This window comes from Eleutherodactylus coqui, chromosome 10 (assembly GCF_035609145.1).
Source record: "Eleutherodactylus coqui strain aEleCoq1 chromosome 10, aEleCoq1.hap1, whole genome shotgun sequence".
In the NCBI taxonomy this organism is placed as follows: Eukaryota; Metazoa; Chordata; class Amphibia; order Anura; family Eleutherodactylidae; genus Eleutherodactylus; species Eleutherodactylus coqui.
Window position 1 is genome coordinate 103988741 of NC_089846.1, and position 21611 is coordinate 104010351.

The 21611-nt window shown below is 46.5% G+C and overlaps 1 protein-coding gene across 1 annotated transcript in view; it reads left to right on the forward strand.

The window, feature by feature from the left end:
- Window positions 1-21611, forward strand: part of C10H8orf48 (chromosome 10 C8orf48 homolog) — a 41063-nt gene that overhangs the window by 14352 nt on the left and 5100 nt on the right. Inside the window, exons 3-4 of the mRNA XM_066579863.1 lie at window positions 10691-10777; window positions 21321-21541. Coding sequence (XP_066435960.1) covers window positions 10691-10777; window positions 21321-21541 — 308 coding nt within the window. The remainder of the gene's footprint in view (window positions 1-10690; window positions 10778-21320; window positions 21542-21611) is intronic.

The window sequence follows — 21611 nt, forward strand, 5'->3', positions numbered from 1 at the left end:
GCAAATAAAGTTCAATGCTGATAAATGTAAGGTTATGCACATGGGCAGGAGAAACGGATGCTACCAATATTCACTTAATGGGGTACCGCTAGGGAAAAGTGATATGGAAAAAGACCTGGGGGTACTAGTGGACTATAGACTAAACTGGAGTAACCAATGCCAATCAGCTGCTGCAAAGGCAAATAAAGTTTTGGGATGCATTAAAAAAGGTATAGGAGGAGGGACGAGAACATTATCCTCCCATTATATAAGGCACTTGTTAGGCCTCACATGGAATACTGCACACAGTTCTGGTCACCGGTGCTCAGGAAAGATGTTACGGTATTGGAGGGGGTTCAAAGAAGGGCAACTAAACTAATACATGGAATGATGGGACTGGAATACCCAGAGAGGATATCCAAATTGGGACTATTTACTCTAGAAAAAAGAAGGTTAAGAGGTGACCAAATAACCATGTATAAGTACTAGAGATGAGCGAACGTACTCGTCCGAGCTTGATATTCGTGCGAATATTAGGGTGTTCGGGATGCTCGTTACTCTTAACGAGCACCACGCGGTGTTCCGGTTACTTTCAGTTTCCTCTCTGAGACGTTAGCGCGCTTTTCTGGCCAATTGAAAGACAGGGAAGGCATTACAACTTCCCCCTGTGACGTTCAAGCCCTATACCACCCCCCTGCTGTGAGTGGCTGGGGCGATCAGATGTCACCCGAGTATAAAAGTCGGCCCCTCCCGTGGCTCGCCTCAGATGCCGTGTGAGTTAGCTGAGGGAAAGTGCTGTTCTATTGGAGTTGCTGTAGGGAGAGTGTTTGTAGTGAGTGTAGGCTTCAAGAACCCCAACGGTCCTTCTTAGGGCCACATCTACGTGTGTGCAGGCTGCTGTTAGCAGTGGAGACATTTTTTTTCTTTCTCAAAATCGGCAGTGCAGAGCATTGCACCCGGCATTAGGGACAGAAGTGGTGCTTAGGCAGGGAGAGTGTTAGGAGTGAGTGTAGCCTTCAAGAACCTCAACGGTCCTTTCTAGGGCCACATTTAACTGTGTGGAGTACTGTGCAGGCTGCTGTTAGCTGTGTTGCTTTTTTTTTTTTTCTCAAAATCGGCGGTGCAGAGCATTGCACCCTGCATTGATACTGCAGGCACAGAATTGTGTAGGCAGGGCCACAACACAGTTATTAGTCATTGAATAGGCACAGTGGGCCTTTCCTTTTAAACAAAAGGGAAAAAAGTATATTTGCCCTGCCTCTGTCAGTCCTAAGGGCTCTGTGTACGTGTGTGCTGCGTGGAGAACGTAAAAAAATCAGACGCAACCAGCTACGGTTGAGTGCAGCCTTGCGCCAATTTCTTTCCTGCCTGGGAAATACCTGCTCTGCCACAGTTAATAACTCTGCAACAGTAAAGTTCTGTGACACTTTTGCAGGGCCGCAACACAGTTATATTAGTCATTGAATAGGCACAGTGGGCCTTTCCTTTTAAACAAAAGGGAAAAAATTATATTTGCCCTGCCTCTGACAGCCGTCAGGGCTCTGGGTACGTGTGTGCTGCGTGGAGAACGTAAAAAAATCAGACGCAACCAGCTACGGTTGAGTGCAGCCTTGCGCCAATTTCTTTCCTGCCTGGGAAATACCTGCTCTGCCACAGTTAATAACTCTGCAACAGTAAAGTTCTGTGACACTTTTGCAGGGCCGCAACACAGTTATATTAGTCATTGAATAGGCACAGTGGGCCTTTCCTTTTAAACAAAAGGGAAAAAAGTATATTTGCCCTGCCTCTGTCAGTCCTCAGGGCTCTGGGTACGTGTGTGCTGCGTGCAGAACGTTAAAAAAAATCAGACGCAGCCAGCTACGTTTTACTGCAGGCTTGCGCCAATTTTTTTCCTGCATGGGAAATCCCTGATCTGCTGGAGCCAATAACTTTGCATCACTGCAGTTCTCTGACACATTTGCAGGGCCACAACACAGTTATTAAACTTAGTAGTATTCATTGAATAGACGCAGTGTGGCTTGTCCTTTGAAAAACAAGGGAAAAAATTCTATTTTGGCTGCAGGCTTGCGCCAATTTCTTTCCTGGCTTGGAAATCACTGGTAATACAGCATGCTGAGGGGTAGGGGTAGGCCGAGAGGACGCGGCCGAGGACGCGTAGGCCCAAGTGAGGGTGTGGGCACAGGCCGAGCTCCTAATCCAGGTGTGTCGCAGCCGACTGCTGCGCGATTAGGAGAGAGGCACGTTTCTGGCGTCCCCACATTCATCGCCCAATTAATGGGTCCACGCGGGAGACCTTTATTAGAAAATGAGCAGTGTGAGCAGGTCCTGTCGTGGATGGCAGAAAGTGCTTCGAGCAAGCTATCATCCACCCAGAGTTCTGCGCCGTCCAGTGCTGCAAATCCGAATCCTCTGTCTGCTGCTCCTCCTTCCTCCCAGCCTCCTCACTCCACTACAATGACACATGCTCAGGAGCGGGAAGACTCCCAGGAACTGTTCTCGGGCCCCTGCTCAGATTGGGCAGCAGTGGTTCCTCTCCCACCAGATGAGTTTATCGTCACTGATGCACAACCATTGGAAAGTTCCCGGGGTCCGGGGGATGAGGCTGGGGACTTCCGGCAACTGTCTCAAGACCTTTCAGTGGGTGAGGAGGACGATGACGATGAGACACAGTTGTCTTGCAGTGAGGTAGTAGTAAGGGCAGTAAGTCCGAGGGAGGAGCGCACAGAGGATTCGGAGGAAGAGCAGCAGGACGATGAGGTGACTGACCCCACCTGGTGTGCAACGCCTACACAGGACAGGTCTTCAGAGGGGGAGGCACGGGCAGCAGCAGGGCAGGTTGCAAGAGGCAGTGCGGTGTCCAGGGGTAGAGGCAGGGCCAGACCAAATAATCCACCAACTGTTTCCCAAAGCACACCCTCGCGCCATGCCACCCTGCAGAGGCCGAGGTGCTCTAAGGTCTGGCAGTTTTTCACCGAGACGCCTGACGACCGACGAACAGTGGTGTGCAACCTTTGTCGCGCCAAGATCAGCCGGGGAGCCACCACCAACAGCCTCACCACCACCAGCATGCGCAGACATATGGTGGCCAAGCACCCCACAAAGTGGGACGAAGGCCGTTCACCGCCTCCGGTTTGCACCGCTGCCTCTCCCCCTGTGCCCTAACCTGCCACTGAGATCCAACCCCCCTCTCAGGACACAGGCACTACCGTCTCATGGCCTGCACCCACACCCTCACCTCCGCTGTCCTCGGCCCCATCCACCAATGTCTCGCACCGCACAGTCCAGCCGTCGCTAGCGCAAGTGTTGGAGCGCAAGCGCAAGTACGCCGCCACGCACCCGCACGCTCAATCGTTAACCGTCCACATAGCCAAATTTATCAGCCTTGAGATGCTGCCGTATAGGGTTGTGGAAACGGAGGCTTTCAAAGCTATGATGGCGGCGGCGGCCCTGCGCTACTCAGTTCCCAGTCGCCACTACTTTTCCCGATCTGCCGTCCCAGCCCTGCACGACCACGTCTCCCGCAACATTGTACGCGCCCTCACCAATGCGGTTAGTGGCAAGGTCCACTTAACTACGGACACGTGGACAAGCACAGGCGGGCAGGGCCACTACATCTCCCTGACGGCACATTGGGTGAATTTAGTGGAGGCTGGGACAGAGTCAGAGCCTGGGACCGCTCACGTCCTACCCACCCCCAGAATTGCGCGCCCCAGCTTGGTGGTGGTATGTTCGGCGGTGTATGCTTCTTCCACTAAAGCACCCTCCTCTTCCTCCTCAACCTCTGTCTCGCAATCTAGATGTGTCAGCAGCAGCAGGACGTCGCCAGTAGTCGGTGTCGCGCGGCGTGGCAGCACAGCGGTGGGCAAGCGTCAGCAGGCCGTGCTGAAACTACTCAGCTTAGGAGATAGGAGGCACACGGCCCACGAACTGCTGCAGGGTCTGACAGAGCAGACCGACCGTTGGCTTGCGCCGCTGAGCCTCCAACCGGGCATGGTCGTGTGTGACAACGGCCGTAACCTGGTGGCGGCTCTGCAGCTCGGCAGCCTCACGCACGTGCCATGCCTGGCCCACGTCTTTAATTTGGTGGTTCAGCGCTTTCTGAAAAGCTACCCACGTTTGTCAGACCTGCTCGTAAAGGTGTGCCGGCTCTGCGCACATTTCCGCAAGTCCCACACGGACGCTGCCACCCTGCGCACCCTGCAACATCGGTTTAATCTGCCAGTGCACCGACTGCTGTGTGACATGCCCACACGGTGGAACTCTACGCTCCACATGTTGGCTAGGCTCTATGAGCAGCGTAGAGCTATAGTGGAATACCAACTCCAACATGGGCGGCGCAGTGGGAGTCAGCCTCCTCAATTCTTTTCAGAAGAGTGGGCCTGGTTGGCAGACATCTGCCAGGTCCTTCGAAACTTTGAGCAGTCTACCCAGGTGGTGAGCGGCGATGCTGCAATTATTAGCGTCACCATTCCTCTGCTATGCATCTTGAGAAGTTCCCTGCAAAGCATAAAGGCAGACGCTTTGCGCTCGGAAACAGAGCCGGGGGAAGACAGTATGTCGCTGGATAGTCAGAGCACCCTCCTGTCTATATCTCAGCGCGTTCAGGAGGAGGAGGAGGAGCATGAGGAGGATGAGGAGGAGGGGGAAGAGACAGCTTGGCCCACTGCTGACGGTACCCATGCTGCTTGCCTGTCATCATTTCAGCGTGTATGGCCTGAGGAGGAGGAGGAGGAGGAGGAGGATCCTGAAAGTGATCTTCCTAGTGCGGACAGCCATGTGTTGCGTACAGGTACCCTGGCACACATGGCTGACTTCATGTTAGGATGCCTTTCTCGTGACCCTCGCGTTACACGCATTCTGGCCACTACGGATTACTGGGTGTACACACTGCTCGACCCACGCTATAAGGAGAACCTTCCCACTCTCATTCCCGAAGAGGAAAGGGGTTCGAGAGTGTTGCTATACCACAGGACCCTGGCGGACAAGCTGATGGTAAAATTCCCATCCGACAGCGCTAGTGGCAGAAGGCGCAGTTCCGAGGGCCAGGTAGCAGGGGAGGTGCGTAGATCGAGCAGCATGTACAGCCCAGGCAGTGCAACAGTCTTTAAGGGCCTGGACAGCTTTATGGCTCCCCAGCAAGACTGTGTCACCGCTCCCCAGTCAAGGCTGAGTCGGCGGGAGCACTGTAAAAGGATGGTGAGGGAGTACGTAGCCGATCGCACGACCGTCCTCCGTGACGCCTCTGCCACCTACAACTACTGGGTGTCGAAGCTGGACACGTGGCCTGAACTAGCGCTGTATGCCCTGGAGGTGCTTGCTTGTCCTGCGGCTAGCGTCTTGTCGGAAAGGGTGTTTAGTGCGGCTGGGGGAATCATCACAGATAAGCGTACCCGCCTGTCAACCGACAGTGCCGACAGGCTAACACTCATCAAGATGAACAAAGCCTGGATTTCCCCAGACTTCTCTTCTCCACCAGCGGACAGCAGCGATACGTAAGCAATACGTAGGCTGCACCCGCGGATGGAAGCTACGTTCTCTCTCACCATCCAAAACGGGGACATTTCTGCTTCATCAATCTGTGTCTAATATTCCTCCTCCTCCTCCTGCTCCTCCTCCTGAAACCTCACGTAATCACGCTGAACGGGCAATTTTTCTTAGGGCCACAAGGCTCACTCATCTAATTTTTCTAAACAATTTTTATAGGTTTCAATGCTCTTAAAAGCGTTGAAACTTTAACTTGAACCAATTTTTAGTTAAACTGGGCTGCCTCCAGGCCTAGTTACCACTTAAGCCACATTAACCAAAGCGATTAATGGGTTTCACCTGCCATCTTGGTTGGGCATGGCCAATTTTTACTGAGGTACATTAGTACTGTTGGTACACCAATGTTTTGGGGCCCTCACCTACAGTGTAATCATAGCAATTTCTATGTTCTTCGCCTGCACTCATGGTACAGAAGTGTGTGTGGGGTTGGCCTACACTTTAGCTACATAAATGTAACTTGGGCCTTGGCTATACTGCAGCTACTGAAATGGAACTAAGACTGCGCTCCCACTATACTGCTGCTTCGGAATTGTTCCTGGGGCCTGTGTAGGCTGCTACAATGACTTAAATGGAACTAAGACTATGCTCCTCCTATACTGCTGCTTCGGAATTGTTCCTGGGGCCTGTGTAGGCTGCTACTATTACTGAAATGGAACGAAGACTGCGCTCCCACTATACTGCTGCTTCGGAATTGTTACTGGGGCCTGTGTAGGCTGCTACTATTACTGAAATGGAACTAAGACTGTGCTCCCCCTATAATGCTGCTAGTGATATGTTAGTGGGGCCTGTCGCTAATGCTACGGCTGAAATGTTACTAATTCTGGGCTCTGCCTATACCGCTGCTAATGGTATGTCTCTGGGGTGTGGAAACAGAGGCTTCCCAAAGACATGATGGCGGCGAGGCCGTTTCCCACCAACGCTGTTACTGTTAAGGTGCATATAACCACGGACACGTGGAGAGGACACGTAGTGCCTCCAAAACATCCCCCGCCACGGCCCACTTAATCCTGGCCACATTCCGAAAACCAACAAAATAAAACCGCGCTACTAGGTCCGCAGTCACCACCACATTACCACCAACGCGGTTACTGTTAAGGTACATATTACCAGTCTGACTGGGGCATGCAGTGTTGGCCGGAGCCCACCTGCATTAAGCACGACATTACTACCTCAGCTGTGTTGGGCAATGCAATGGGATATTTTTGTGTATCGCCGGTGGGTTCCAGGGAGCCACCCATGCTGTAGGTGCACACGGAGTTTAACCTACATGTGTCCACTTGTAAAGAACCCCAGTATGACTGGGGCATGCAGTGTGGGCCGAAGCCCACCGGCATTAAGCACGACATTACTACCTCAGCTGTGTTGGGCAATGCAATGGGATATTTCTATGTACCGCCGGTGGCTTCCTGGCACCCACCCATGCTGTGGGTCCACAGGGAATTATAAATGCATCTGTTTCCACTTGTAAAGAACCACAGTCAGACTGGGGCATGCAGTGTGGGCCGAAGCCCACCTGCATTAAGCACAACATTACTACCTCAGCTGTGTTGGGCAATGCAATGGGATATTTCTATGTACCGCCGGTGGCTTCCTGGCACCCACCCATGCTGTGGGTCCACAGGGAATTATAAATGCATCTGTTTCCACTTGTAAAGAACCCCAGTCTGACTGGGGCATGCAGTGTGGGCCGAAGCCCACCTGCATTAAGCACGACATTACTACCTCAGCTGTGTTGGGCAATGCAATGGGATATTTTTATGTACCGCCGGTGGGTTCCAGGGAGCCACCCATGCTGTCGGTCGACAGGGACTTCACAATAGGGAGTTGTACCTGCCTGTGTCTATGAATTAAAAAGCCCGGTCTGACTGGGGCATGCAGAGACACCTTGACAGAATGAATAGTGTGTGGCACATAGGTTCCCCATTGCTATGCCCACGTGTGCAGCTCCTGATGGCGGTGGCACAGAATTCTATTTCTCATTGCTTCTGTACAGCATTGTGGGCTATCGCCCCGCCCCTTTTAAAGAGGGTCGCTGCCTAGCCGTGCCAACCTTTGCAGTGTGTGCCTGCGGTTCCTCCTCATGGCAGACGCACTTCTAAATAGACATGAGGGTGGTGTGGCATTAGGGCAGCTGAAGGCTGCGCAGGTACACTTTGGTGTGCGCTGTGGGGGGGAGGGTGGGGCGGTTGGGCAGCATGTAAGCCAGGAGAAGTGGCAGCAGAGTGTCATGCAGGCAGTGATTGTGCTTTGTTGGAGGTAGTGTGGTGCTTAGCTAAGGTATGCCATGCTAATGAGGGCTTTTCAGAAGTAAAAGTTTTTGGGAGGGGGGGGGGCCCACTCTTGCCGCTATTGTGGCTTAATAGTGGGACCTGGGAAATTGAGATGCAGCCCAACATGTAGCCCCTCGCCTGCCCTATCCGTTGCTGTGTCGTTCCCATCACTTTCTTGAATTGCCAAGATTTTCACACAAGGAAACCTTAGCGAGCATCGGCGAAATACAAAAATGCTCGGGTCGCCCATTGACTTCAATGGGGTTCGTTACTCCAAACGAACCCTCGAGCATCGTGAAAAGTTCGTCCCGAGTAACGAGCACCCGAGCATTTTGGTGCTCGCTCATCTCTAATAAGTACATGAGGGGACAATACAAGGATCTCTCCCATGATCTGTTTATACCCAGGACTGCGACGGTAATGAGAGGGCATCCGCTACAGTTAGAGCAAAGCAGGTTTCATCACCAACATAGAAAGGGGTTCTTTACTGTTAGAGCAGTTAGACTGTGGAACTCTCTGCCTGAGGACCTAGTGATGGCAAAATCCTTAGAGGAGTTTAAAAGGGGACTGGATGTCTTTCTGGAGAGGAAGGATATTACAGGATATAAATCTTAGGTTAATTGTTAATCCGGGTATACAGGCAGGTAGGAACTATTAGGGGTTGATCCAGGGAACAGTCTGATTGCCATTAGGGAGTCGGGAAGGAATTTTGTTCCCCAAAAGGGCTAATCGGCTTCTGCTCTTGGGGTTTTTTGCCTTCCTCTGGATCAACAAAATAGGAGGCTAGACAGGCTGGACTAGATGGACATTGTCTTCATTCAGGCTTATGAACTATGTTACTATGTGTGAGAGTGACCTAAGGCCTCCTTCCCACGAACGGATTTCCGCCGCATAATTCGTGGCGGAAATCCGCTGCGTTGCCCGCTGCTATTAGGTTCTATTGAACCTAATAGGACAATGCTCACGGTGCGGAATTCCATCGCGGAATTCCGCACCGTGAAATCTCCCGTCCTCACCCGCGGCATGCTCTATTTGCCGCGGGTGTACGCACGGACGGCTTCCATTGCAGTCAATGGAAGCCGTCCGTTCACGCTATCTTCCGCTGTAGCACAGCGGAAGATAGCGTGAAAATGCTTCCCCGCCTACCACCGCGTCACATGACATGGCCGTCCGCGTCATGTGACGCGGTGAGCATGTCATGTGACGTGGCCGGCGTGTCACATGACGCGGTGGCGGTGGGCGGGGAAGCGTCATGCGGGAGTGAGGACGCCGGATCCGCTGGTAAGTATGGGGTCTCTGGGGGGCGCCGTGACGGGCTTCGCCGCGGAATATTCCGCGGCGGAGCCCGTCACGGCTGTGTGCAGCCGGCCTAAATCACACACTATCAGGCCCAAACTAAAATAAATAACAACCAACTATAAAAAAAATAACATAAAATAAATAACACAACAAAGTAACATGACAGAAGTACCAAAATACCAACCCCGAAGAATAAACAGAATTAACTGAATAACTCAATAAAGCAAAAACAAAACATAACAAAAGAAAATGTTCTTTGAAACTTTTTTGCTTCTACTTGTTCTTGACTCTTAGTTTATCTTTTACTTGTCTTTGGATTTCTGCATCTTTGGATTCGTACTTCTGTATTTTTGGATCTGTTTTAACAAAAAACCCTTTACACCCCACCTACTCTTTAGGGTTCTTTCACATGATCGTATATCGGCCACCGTTTTCACGGCCGGCCGATATACGCTACCATCTGATGCATTGGATTCCATTGCATCAGATCACAAGGCCGTATTTCTGTGGCATAAAAGTGCCCGGCCGGGAAAATATAATGCTGGGCACTTTCACGCCAGGCCGAAAAGATGAGCGAGGGGGAGAGTGAGAGAGATCTCTCTCTCTACCCCCCGCTAACCCCCATCACCCCCCCGAGCTTGCTCGGACCAGTAAGCAGTTACACGAGAAGAGCGATGCTCGCTCGAGTAACTGCTTTATCCGAGCGTGCTCGCTCATCTCTAATACAGAACATTTCTGCTGGATCTTGTAATGTCTATCAGTGTACTAATATATGCAGATGCCACTGAGGTCATGATAGCCAATAAGTAGCCCCGAATCGTCCTTGAGTGATCTCCATTGTAAGACTTCAGTTAAATTTGGAGATTTTGCTGGCAAGTATACTTTTCGGATAGCTGCAGTGTATATATATAGGAGTATTTTTACATCTAAAGTCTTTATCTGATTATTTAGATTTTAAAGCTTAAATTGCTATGAGCCAAATCTCTTATCTATTTTGTTCTTGCGAGTTAAAGGACAATATTCCATGCTCAGCGAAAATGACAGCAATTAAAGTTACCATTTAAGACTATGAAATCTTGAACTTTCTTCCTTCTGGTGTTCCCTTACTGCAGTATAACACTTTATATGACCTTTTAGATAAAAAATTTTGTATCCTTTTATTCCCTATCTCTGATAAACTGGTGAACGGCCGCGCCGAATCAAACAACATCTATAAAGCATCTTTTTTATCTCCAAATTGTTTTATCAATCCCCAGTAAAAAAGAATCCAAGTAAAATAAAAACTGCAATACCGGGATTTTATTCTCATCTGATTTCACGAATTTAACGGTGACAGTTAAGTAAAGGTGAATCGGGACATTCTAATGCCAAGAAATATTTTTCTCCATTCCCTTCCTTCGTCATTCGGGTTGTTTGACTCATTGTAGTGGAAACGAGCAAATATAAACTCTCCGTTCAGATTTTCGAAATATCCTGTTTAATCTTATGAGGGTCTGTGGGAATTGTAATGAACAGATGGGTCTGTCAGTTTGATAGCCTCGCCGAGTAAGATAAGTTGTTGACATTTCTTCTTTCATGACCTTGTGTGTTGCTTGTAGGAAAAGTCCTGATTGAGAAATGGATGAAGACTCTTGTTGATGGGAATCTTTGGCCAAATCATTTATTTCAACATCCGCTTAAAACGGGTGAGTAGAACACTTATGGAGGACTCCTGATGATTAAACATCTGTGTGCGTGTATGGGAGCTAGTACAGAAGGCAATCATGATTTAAACTGGACTTTTAGCCAGCTGTTTCATGGCAAGGCTGTCAGTGACATACACACAAGGACATGGAGTCCATACGTAAGCTGTTTAATGAGGTGTCTTCAGATTTATAGCACAGTGTTATGGACATTTAGTCTTGAAGGTTATTCTTGGACAAGGACGTTGATTTGCAAGTATTATTTATCTTCAAGCGCTTACAAATCTCTTTTAGGGTCCGTTCACATGGTGGAATTCGAAGCTTTCTGTGCGGATTTCACCTCTAAAATCCACATCAAATTTTTGCGGTGGATTCACAATAGAGACTATGGTCACTTCTCTTCATCCAACTGAGTGATTCCTGTGGCCCCGGCACCAGCTCCTGGCATATATGTCGAGCAGAAGTCAGGTGATCACTGTGGCTCCTGATTGGCTGCAGCAGTAACCTGATTTCCACAAGATGTACATACCGGGAGTCAAGACCAGAGCCACTCAGCTCTGTCGTAAATGACTGAAGAGAGGTGAGTTCATCTCTTGTTATTTTATGCCAGGCCCAGCTATTAGAATTTTTTTTATAATAGGATAACCCCTTTAAGAAGCTACAATCTCCATTTATATTCCACCTGGATGCGGCATCAACAGCTGACCACTTCTCCAGGTGGAATGGTAGATGGGTGACAACTGTCTTGGAGATAGATGTGAGCCCCCCTATGAGACCTGCATCTATTAGACATTACAGCATATTTTGTGTTTTCTCAGCTCTTTACCTCAACATGCCCTAACAAGAAATTTAACAGGAAGTTGTTTAAATCTAACCATTGATTAATTAATCACTTGTGTATTGGAAAATTACATAAATAGCAATTTGCTGATATTTACACTTGGAGTTTTGCCACTTGTGCCAAGTGTTGTCCATCAAATATTTTACTTTATAGCATTAAAGTAATGGTGAGTGTCATGGCGCCAGCTGTGGTTCTGCGGTGCTGCAAAACTGATTTGGTCTAGGGTTAAATCCGAGGGCTGCATATGGGGTCAACCCTTAACCTCATCAATCGGAACCTGGTCTTTGCTGCAGTGGAACCCAGATCATTACTCCAAAAATAGTCTCTGTTATGATACTGCTGATGCAAACTGGTAGATGTTTCCGTAACGCAATACCAGAGGGTGTAGACAGACGTGGTTACAGAACAGAGCCAAGTTCAGAACAAGCAGAATACTTTCATAATGATGAAACACACCAAGGAGCTGTGTAGCTCCACATGTAAATAAAAAAGAAAACTGGCACTACATATGAAGATTTCCCCCCGCATAAGTAATACAGTGATAAGTTATATGCTACTCACCTGGGTTAGTTGTAAATACACAACAGTATATAGGCAAGATCAACAATCCTTGGATTGCTGCTGAATAGGGATGAGCGAGCGTACTCGGAAAAGCACTATTTGCTCAAGTAAAGTGCTGTATCCGAGTATCGCAGTGCTCGTCCCTGAAGATTCGGGTGCCGCTGCGGCTGACAGGTGAGTCGCAGCGGGGAGCAGGGGAGAGCGGGCAGGAGAGAGGGAGAGAAAGATCTTACCTCCGTTCCTCCCCGCTCTCCCCTGCAGCTCCCTGCTCCGTGCCGGCACCCGAATCTTCAGGGACGAGCACAGCGATACTCGGATAAAGCAAATTACTCGAGCGAGTAGTGCTTTTCCGAGTACGCTCGCTCATCCCTACTGCTGAATCAACAAATTCCAGATACCTGAGATTCAGGTGAAGGATGGTGATCAGATTCTACAGCAAGGATGCAGTACAATCCAGCAAAGGTGCTAATAGAAGTCACATAAAATGACTTTTTGGGTAGATAATCTTTAATGATCTCACAGCTTCCACTACATGTTTCAAATCCAGTAAGGATTGGAAACCTGTAGTGAAAGCTATTTAATCTGTAAAGGTTCTCTAGCCGAAAAGCCATTTTTGGCAACTTCCATTAGAACCTGTGCCGGATTGTGCTCCATATTAGCTATAGGCTGTGTAGAGAAACCTTACTAATGTTTATTACCCAGTTATCAATTTTATTGATACGTTTCCAGGAGAAATAACAGAGGAATGCAGAGTTATAAGAAAATATGCTCCAGAATTATTTAATGAAGAATATCAGTATTTAGTTAAAAAAATGTCAGAAGAGATGACTGCCCCTCTTTAAATACAAGAACATATTTGTGGTCAGGATCTGCATACTCAGACATTCCTATATATAACGTGTGTTGTGTGGAAAATGGTAGATGGGGTACCATACGCAAAATGCGAGGAAGCTCTTAAACCCCAGGCGCTCACCCCAAGTGGATGTCTATGGGAAATCACGGCAGCTATGGTTCCTTGTTTTGTGGAGGTGCTGCCAACCAGATGAACGCTCCACTGGATGAGCTTGGTCAGAACGAATATAAACAAGGGTGAGAAGGTTAATGTCTGGCTCAAACATCCAAAGATGGATCATAAACAGATGGACATGGAATCCAACTTCTCTTTTATCAAATTAAAAACCAGCAGTAAAACACTTTTTGGATTAAGCCCCTTCCTAAATTAGGAAGGGGATAGGAACAGAAGGGGTACTAATTCAAGTATTTTTGTACCAGCAAGGTAATAGCAGGAGTACAAATAGATAGGGAAGCCTACGTGTGGTTCGGCCAGTCAGAGAGGCGTGGGTCTCTGAACGGCCCTACCACATGTAAGCTAGTACCCCCTCTGTTCCTTTCCTAGTAAACCCTGGGGAAGAAGCTTGACCCCGAAACATGTTTTACTAATGCTTTTTAATTTAATAAAAGAGAAATTGAACTCCATGTCCATCTGTTTCTGATTCATCCTCGGAGGTTTGCGCCAAGCATCAGATTCTTCGCCCTTGTATATATTCATAGTGTGGAAAATGGCATAACTGAAGTCTCCTACTGGAAGGTACAAGCACAAGTCTTTAGTGAATAGTGCTCTCTAATTACAGCCTTGTAACAGAATATTAATGTAAAAACACTGTCTGGCTACCACCTCACAGGCTACTCTCTTCTACTTGCCTTAGGCACCAGTATCACATAGCTGTCCTCCATGTATTCATTTCTATAGGATGCATCTTGGCTTTGCTCTTAAATGGTTTATTTCATTTTTTTATGCAAAACTAAATTGGAGCTAAATCAATTACAGTGGTAATCTTCAATTTCCAAGTGCAATAAGCGTCTGTTTATTTCAGGCACTCCTGATGTTTTTCCCCATTGTCCCTTGGGGCTTTGTCCTGTTGTTTTGTACACTTAGATGCAGCCTAGATTACCTCTTAATTGTTTTTGCATAAAACTGGAGATGATCTTGCTTAATACATTCGGCTGCATAATTAAAGTGGTTTTCTAAAAGTACAATCAAGCAAAGGTGCATTAAGGCGTTAATTGTCGATATAATGGGATAACTATTTCATGTGAACCTTTAAAAGGTTTTAAAGGGGTTCTATAGCGTTAATGCACTAAGCAGCAGAATACGTTTAGTGTTCTCCTTTTGTTATACAGTCTGGTTTTGATTCTTGGATTGTTTACACGTGTTTCGAGGATGGTTAGTCAGGCACAATGTTGGACATGTAATGAAAGTGTACGATTTTCTAGCTGGACAAGTGTCTGTCGCACAGGGCACAGACATAGCAAGTTTAACTTGATGGTGATAACTCTGTTCGACAAGTTGTCTTAAGCCATTATAAAGCTATTGCTGTCGTAACACAAAAACATTAATAAACTTAACGGTGGTTCCAAAAATGATCAAAATACATTGTCACAAGGTAAACTTTGCTACATCTGTAGTAGTCCCGCTAAGGAACCACTTTGAATCCCAACATACTATATAAAGTGAACCTTCGTGCATTGTAAGCAGAAACTGTTTTAAAAATACAGAACTGGTGTAGAAGTATCCTACACTTGTCTGGGGAATGATATGGTCTATTCACATACCATTTAATATACTTTATTAGAGACACCAATGTAGTGGCACATTGGACCTCCTTCAGAATCGCAGCAGTTTGTTGTGGCATGGATTTCACTAGGTGTTGAAGTCATTCTGCTGTGGGATATTGGCCCATGTGAACAGGATGGCTTCTAGCAGTTACTACAGTTTAGACGGAGGTGCTGATACGCTCCTGAACAGCTGATAAGAATGGTTCATAGATTCATGCTGCTTGCGCCAAATTCTGACCACTCATCAGCATATTACAATAGAAATCTGGACTCAACTGACCCTGGCATGTTTTTCAATGATTCCATTTTTTGCACTGCTTTACCCACTGGCATATTGCCTTTTTGATTCTCTTACACAGCAATGGTGCTTGACCTGGTCACCTGCTTTTCTAGCCCATCTACGCTGAGGAATAATGAGCTGTGCATTCGGACACCTTCATTGAGCATAGTTGTATATACAACCAGTGTTGTATTTGGCTTCAATTTGCCTCCCTGTACACCACCTATTTGTCAAAATGATGCTTGACATCCTCTTCTTACCCCTTTTTGTAAAAGGGTTGCTTACATCAACAGGATCCCCCTTCGTTGAATGCTTTTTCTTGATCGTAGCATTCTCGGTATACTCTCGTTGCATGAGAAAATCCCATAGCATTGGCAGTTTTTGAAATACTGTTCCAGGTTAGTCCAGCACCGATGACCAAGTCTCATTTGAAGTTGCTCACATAGCTCAATTTTTCCCATTTTAATGTGGATTCACAATGAAACTGATCCATGGAAAACTTGCTCACTTGACTGTATGCTGAACTCCAGGATCACATTTCTAATTTCCATATGGGGAAAGCTACAAATTGTGAAAGATCAGATGTCTCTAATAAAGTGTACATTCAGTGTGTATAAAGGGAATTGATTTAGCCAATTTGCAGTAATTCACACTAACTTGCTTGGTCTATGGAAGTAAGAGAAGTAAGTAGCTTGCAAAGAGGAATAAGAGTAAAACATAGCAAGATGATGACTATCAAGTTGAGCAAATGTGCTGCAGTTACATCCTTGTCAGAAACGCACTGCACACTGATGAGAGGCAAAACCCCCTGAAACAGCTGTCCGTATATGGATTTTGGCTTGGTCTTCAATTCCCAGTCATTGTTATAAGACTTGTATGAAGAGTCTTGCAGGAATGCTGCCTTCCAATAGGTGGCGCTGCAGAGGTATTATTTTATCTTCCTTATTTGCATATATTTCCCAGAGGAGCGTGCAAGACCTTATAAGTCTCCTCACTCACCTTTTTCTTACGGAGAAACAGTACCCTTCCCGATCCATGTAAAAACACTACTACTCCCAATTTCTGGCCTCATAAAATTGCCGGGTCTTAGGACTCCAATATAAGTCATTCGGGTCCAAGGAAGTTCTCCATATTCCCTTCTATCGGAGTGCAGCTCAAGCTAAAAAGTTGCATGTATTTATTTGTAGGGCAAATGTTTGATTCCCACCAAATATACTATTGCTACTAACATCGTGTTCCTACATTTGCTATCTGGGCTTGTAAACCAAAAGGTGCAAATACTGTTGACGAGCTGCAAAGAGCACTGCGACACATAAGCATCCGGAGAGATGCAGCAGGGCTGACTACGTTGGTGGGGATAACTGGAGTTGGAAACCAAACCGAACATCTAAGATAAGATGCAGTAAGGGAATTGTTACTTTTTTTCTACTAAATTAAATAATAATTAACTTCAAAGCACTCCCAACACTATTATCACACACCGCCTATTATGCCCATTAAATGCACCGCATGAAGACAGTGCCGGTACACTCAGAGACATGTCATGTATCCCTTGAATGGAGAACCTAGATGGTAGCCTATTTAAGGGCAGGGGTGAGATGGATGAAGGAAGAGGAGACAACGGGGTCATGGGAAGAGCATAGAGGGCTGTTGTAGAGATGTATGCAGGGTCGGGGCTAATACATTCTTATTAACACTATATATTTCCCATCTGTCTGTGATTTATGGTTAATATTCAGTCTCGGATATATAATTGTGATTCCTGTCACGTAATGACTATCTTCTGCAATACAGATCTGTTCTACGCTGACATGTAAAATTTTATTACAATAACGGATGATATGACATATGCATAATTAGAATCTGAGATGAGCGATCCTAGTGACTAGGCTATACATCTATTATGAATATGGACATTGCTGAGATAGTAGGTCTAGAATATATTATTGTTACAGCGCTGATCTAGTCTACAGTATTGTACACTGGATCCAAAGTGATGGATGAGCTGCATATTACTTTGTATTTAAAGTCCTGGTTCGTTAGTATACACTAATGTAGACCTGCAGAGGCATAACTAAAGGCTCAGGGGCCCTGATGCAAAACGTGAGCTGGGGCCCCCCCTCTATCTGTATCTGTACCCGTACCCATACCTAAACCATGCTGCACAGAGACATAACTTGAAGCTCCTGGGCCCCAATGCAAAACCTGTAACGGGGCCCCCCCATAGTACTGAGATCCCTATATGGAGAAGAGAGGCCTTATGCGCCCCCTAAGGCTCCTGGGCCTGGGTGCAACCGCATCCCCTGCACCCTCTATAGTTACGCCCCTGTAGACCTGTATAGCTTTGTGCTATACGCACATGCCTTATCTTGGACCATGCAGCCCTAGAGCAATTGATCTGGTTCTGTCCATACGCTTTACTTGTAAGTAACGAGCTTGTTGTACAGGCATAGATTGCTACGGTCGGTTTGAGAAGTCGTAGACCATTAGCTTGATTTGAGAGAATTGCTTTAAGACTTGGTATTCTTTACATTAGCACAGCTATCCTGTCAGCTCTGACCAGTCTTGCTGTCATATGTCCTACTAATAAAGCCAAGCTATGGGATGTCTTTTCGAATCTGAATTCATTTAAAGGGAAAGTCTGTGGAAGTCTTCTCATTTTTTATTTACACATTGAGTCTTTCACTCTTTTTTTTTATTTTTTAATTGGCCGGGCTATTTTCTAGGGTAGATGACTGCCAGTACCCAAAATATAAGGCCGTCTGCACATAGCTGGCAATCCTGCGGATGGTCCGGAAGGCTTGCCATTGAACATGTGCAGTACAGATTGTCCCGAAATCTGTGACCTTTCCCCAATGTTAATTGCGGAAGGGCCACGGGTTGGATGTCTTCCATTGATGTCAATGGAAGCCATCCGTGCGGAATCCACTCAAAAATAGAGGATGCTGCAATTTTTGCTCCACGAGCGGAAATGGCAATTGATTTTGGCTCGTGTGCAAGAAGAATCACTTTTACATAGCATGCTATGGACGGTATTTGCTGCAGAACCCGGAGACGGACGCCTGCCCTGGATTCCACAATGCAATTCCGTCCCGTGTGCAGACGGCATAAAGAACACTATGATTATGGATTTTTTTTTTGTGTGTGTTTTTACGGAAGCTGTTGGTAAGGGCAACTTTGAATGCACTGACTTTTTAGAGCAGCACTTCAAAAGAAGGTTGCAGCTCTATGCATGCTGTAATCTCAATGCTAATAGGGAAGATAGAACAATAGCTCCGCAGTGCCACCTATTGGAAGACAGTATTCCTGCAAGTCAATGTCAGGCTCTTTAGTTAAGCTTGATAACAATAACTGAGAATTAAAAACCAAGCCAGCATACCATACACAGACAGCAGTTTGGGGGTTTTGCCCCTCATCAGTGTGCAGTAAGATTCTGGCTTGGCTAGTGAGAGGCCTATAGACATGGGTCAGGAAGGGTATCATTTCTCCTTAAGGAATGCTCCTAGAAGGTGAGTGAGGAGACTTCTAAGACCTGCTGGATGTCTCCTCACACACCTTTGGTGTTTGTAATTAAATTCCACTGACATGGAAAAGGAATTGGGGATTTTAGTTAACTGTAAACTTAACTGGAGCAATCAGTGTCAGGCAGATGCCGCCAAGGCAAATACGATAATGGAGTGCAGCAAAAGAGGTCTAGGAGAACATGATGAGAACATTGTTCTTCCTCTTTACAAGTCACTGGTCAGACCACACATGGAATATTGTGTACAGTTTTCGGCTCCGGTACTCAAGAATGACATATCAGAGCTTGAGCGGGTTCAAAGACGGGCAATTAAAGTAATAAACGAAATGGGCGGACTACAATACCCAGAGAGGTTATCAAGATTAGGATTATTTAGTTTAGAAAACAGACGGCTGAGGGGTGACCTAATAACTATGTATAAATATATCAGGAGACAATATAGAGGTCTCTACCATAATCTGTTTATACTCAGGAATGTGACTGTAACAAGGGGGCGCCCTCTACGTCTAGAGGAAAGAAGGTTTCTACACCAACATAGGAGGTTCTTTACTGTAAGAGCAGTGAGACTATGGAACTCTATGCCTGAGGACGTGGTGATGGCAAACTCAATAAAAGAGTACAAGAGGTACCTTGACGTAACATAGAAACATAGTATGTTAGCCTGTTTCCATTCCCCCTTATTGATCCAGAGGAAGGCAAGTAAACCCAATGAGGCAGAAACCAATTTGGGTGAAAAAATTTGTTCACGACTCCATAATGGCCGTCAGAATAATCCCTAGATTAACATTTTGATAGTTCCTACCGGACTACAAGACCCAGATCAACAACCCCACTGGTTATTTGATGTCTATATCCTGTAATATCGTAGCACTCTAGAAAGGCATCTAGTCCTCTCTTAAACTCCTCCATTGATTTTGCCATCACCACCTCCTCAGGCAGAGAGTTCCACAGTGTCACTGCTCTTACAGTAAAGAACCCCCTTCTATGTCGGTGTAGAAACCTTTGTTCCTCTAGACGTAGAGGATGCCCTTTTGTTACCGTCGCAGTCCTGGGTATAAACAGATCATGGGAGAGATCCTTGTATTGTCCCCTAATGTATTTATACATAGTTTTTTGATCGCCTCTTAGCCGTCTTTTTTCCAGGGTGAATAATCCCAATTTTGATAGCCTCTCTGGGTATTCCAGTCCCCTCATTCCATGTATTAGTTTAGTTGCTCCTCTTTGAATCCCCTCAAGCACTGCTACATCTTTCCTGAGCACCGGTGTCCAGAACTGTACACAGTATTCCATGTGAGGCCTGACAAGTGCCTTATATAGTGGAAGAATAATTTTCTCGCCCTTCGCCCCTATACCTCTTTTAATACACCCAAAGACTTTATTTGCTTTTGCAGCAGCTGACTGGCATTGATTGCTGTAGTTAAGTCTACAGTCAACTAGTACCCCCAGGTCTTTTCCCCTATCTCGTTTCCCTACCAGTACCCCATTTAGTGTATATTGGTGACATCCATTTCCCCTGCCCATGTGCATAGCCTTACATTTATCCACACTGAACCTTTAGATCTCTAGGTCCGTTTGCAGCCATATATTGTCCTCCACTGTATTAATTGTCTTGTATAATTTTGTATCTTCTGTAAATATTGATATTTTACTGTGCAGCCCCTCTATCCGGTCATTGATAAATATATTGAACAGAACGGGCCCTAATACTGAACCCTGTGGCACACCACTAGCATCGGTGGCCCAATCAGAGTACAAATCATTTATTACCACCCTCTGCTTTCCATCTCCAAACCAGTTCTTTATCCAGATACAGACGTATTTCTTGAGTGATGCAATATTATGGTATATGGTATAATCCTTAATACCTTCAAAAGGGTTGTTGATCCAGGAACTTTTTCAATTACCAGATTGGAGTCAGGAAGGATACCTTAAAGGGGTTGTCCCGCGCCTAAAGTGAATTTTTTTTTTTGCCCAGTCCCCCAGTACCTGTAAAAGAATACTGCTGCCAGGTGTTATTAAAAAAAAAATTCCCTTACCTGAATCCCCGTTCAGCAACTTTAAAAAATCTTCTTTCTAAGATGGCTGCCGCTGGTCTTCTCCCACGATGCACCACGGGTCTTCTCCCATGGTGCACTGTGGATGTTCTTCTGCTGTCTGAGCTCCATTGCCGATTCCAGCCACCTCATTGGCTGATCGGCACCATGTGACGGGGGCGGGGCTACGTGATGATGCTGAGAAGGGGGAGGAGCCAGGACGCAGCTCGTGAGCAAGGACCTTACAGAAGGGGATTCCTCTCTGCGCAAGCGCGACTGTTCCGGCGACCAAAGAAGCAGTTTGCTCGTCGCCATGGAGACGGGGACGCCAGCACCAGGAGGGGGTAAGTGTATAACTTCTATATGGCCAATATTTAATGCACGATGTATATTACAAAGTGCATTAATATGGGCATACAGAAGTGCATAACTGCACTTGCTTCTGCGGGACAACCCCTTTAAATATGGAAAATTGGTTTCCACCTCATTGGGGTTTTTTTTGCCTTCCTCTGGATTACATTGGGGGGTTAATAGGCTGAACTGGATGGACATATGAGTTTTTTCGGCCTTGCATAGTATGATACTACTATAGAGTGGTAAGATCTGAATACTACAAAGCATGAAATAAGCTGTATATGAAGAAGTATAAAGTCAATAGTCACTCTCCTCATATATATAATCACTTTTTACAGGTGCTCACAAAGAGTCTACAGGGAGGGAGAGTAAAGCACTGAAGTCTTATTGCGCCTTAAAGATAGATCATCTGCGCCAACCATCAAACAGGCACAGACAAAATAAGGATCAACCTCCAAAGCATCCAGGCAAAGTAATAAGCATTCATCAAGCATGTCCCGTTCCCCGTGAACTGATGAACAGACTTGAACTACAACGTATCAAAGAAACCGTAAGCCAGGTACAATAAATATTCACATTTTAGCCAACAATATCCTGTGTTTTGTTCTCCTAGAAGTACTAGTGTGTGA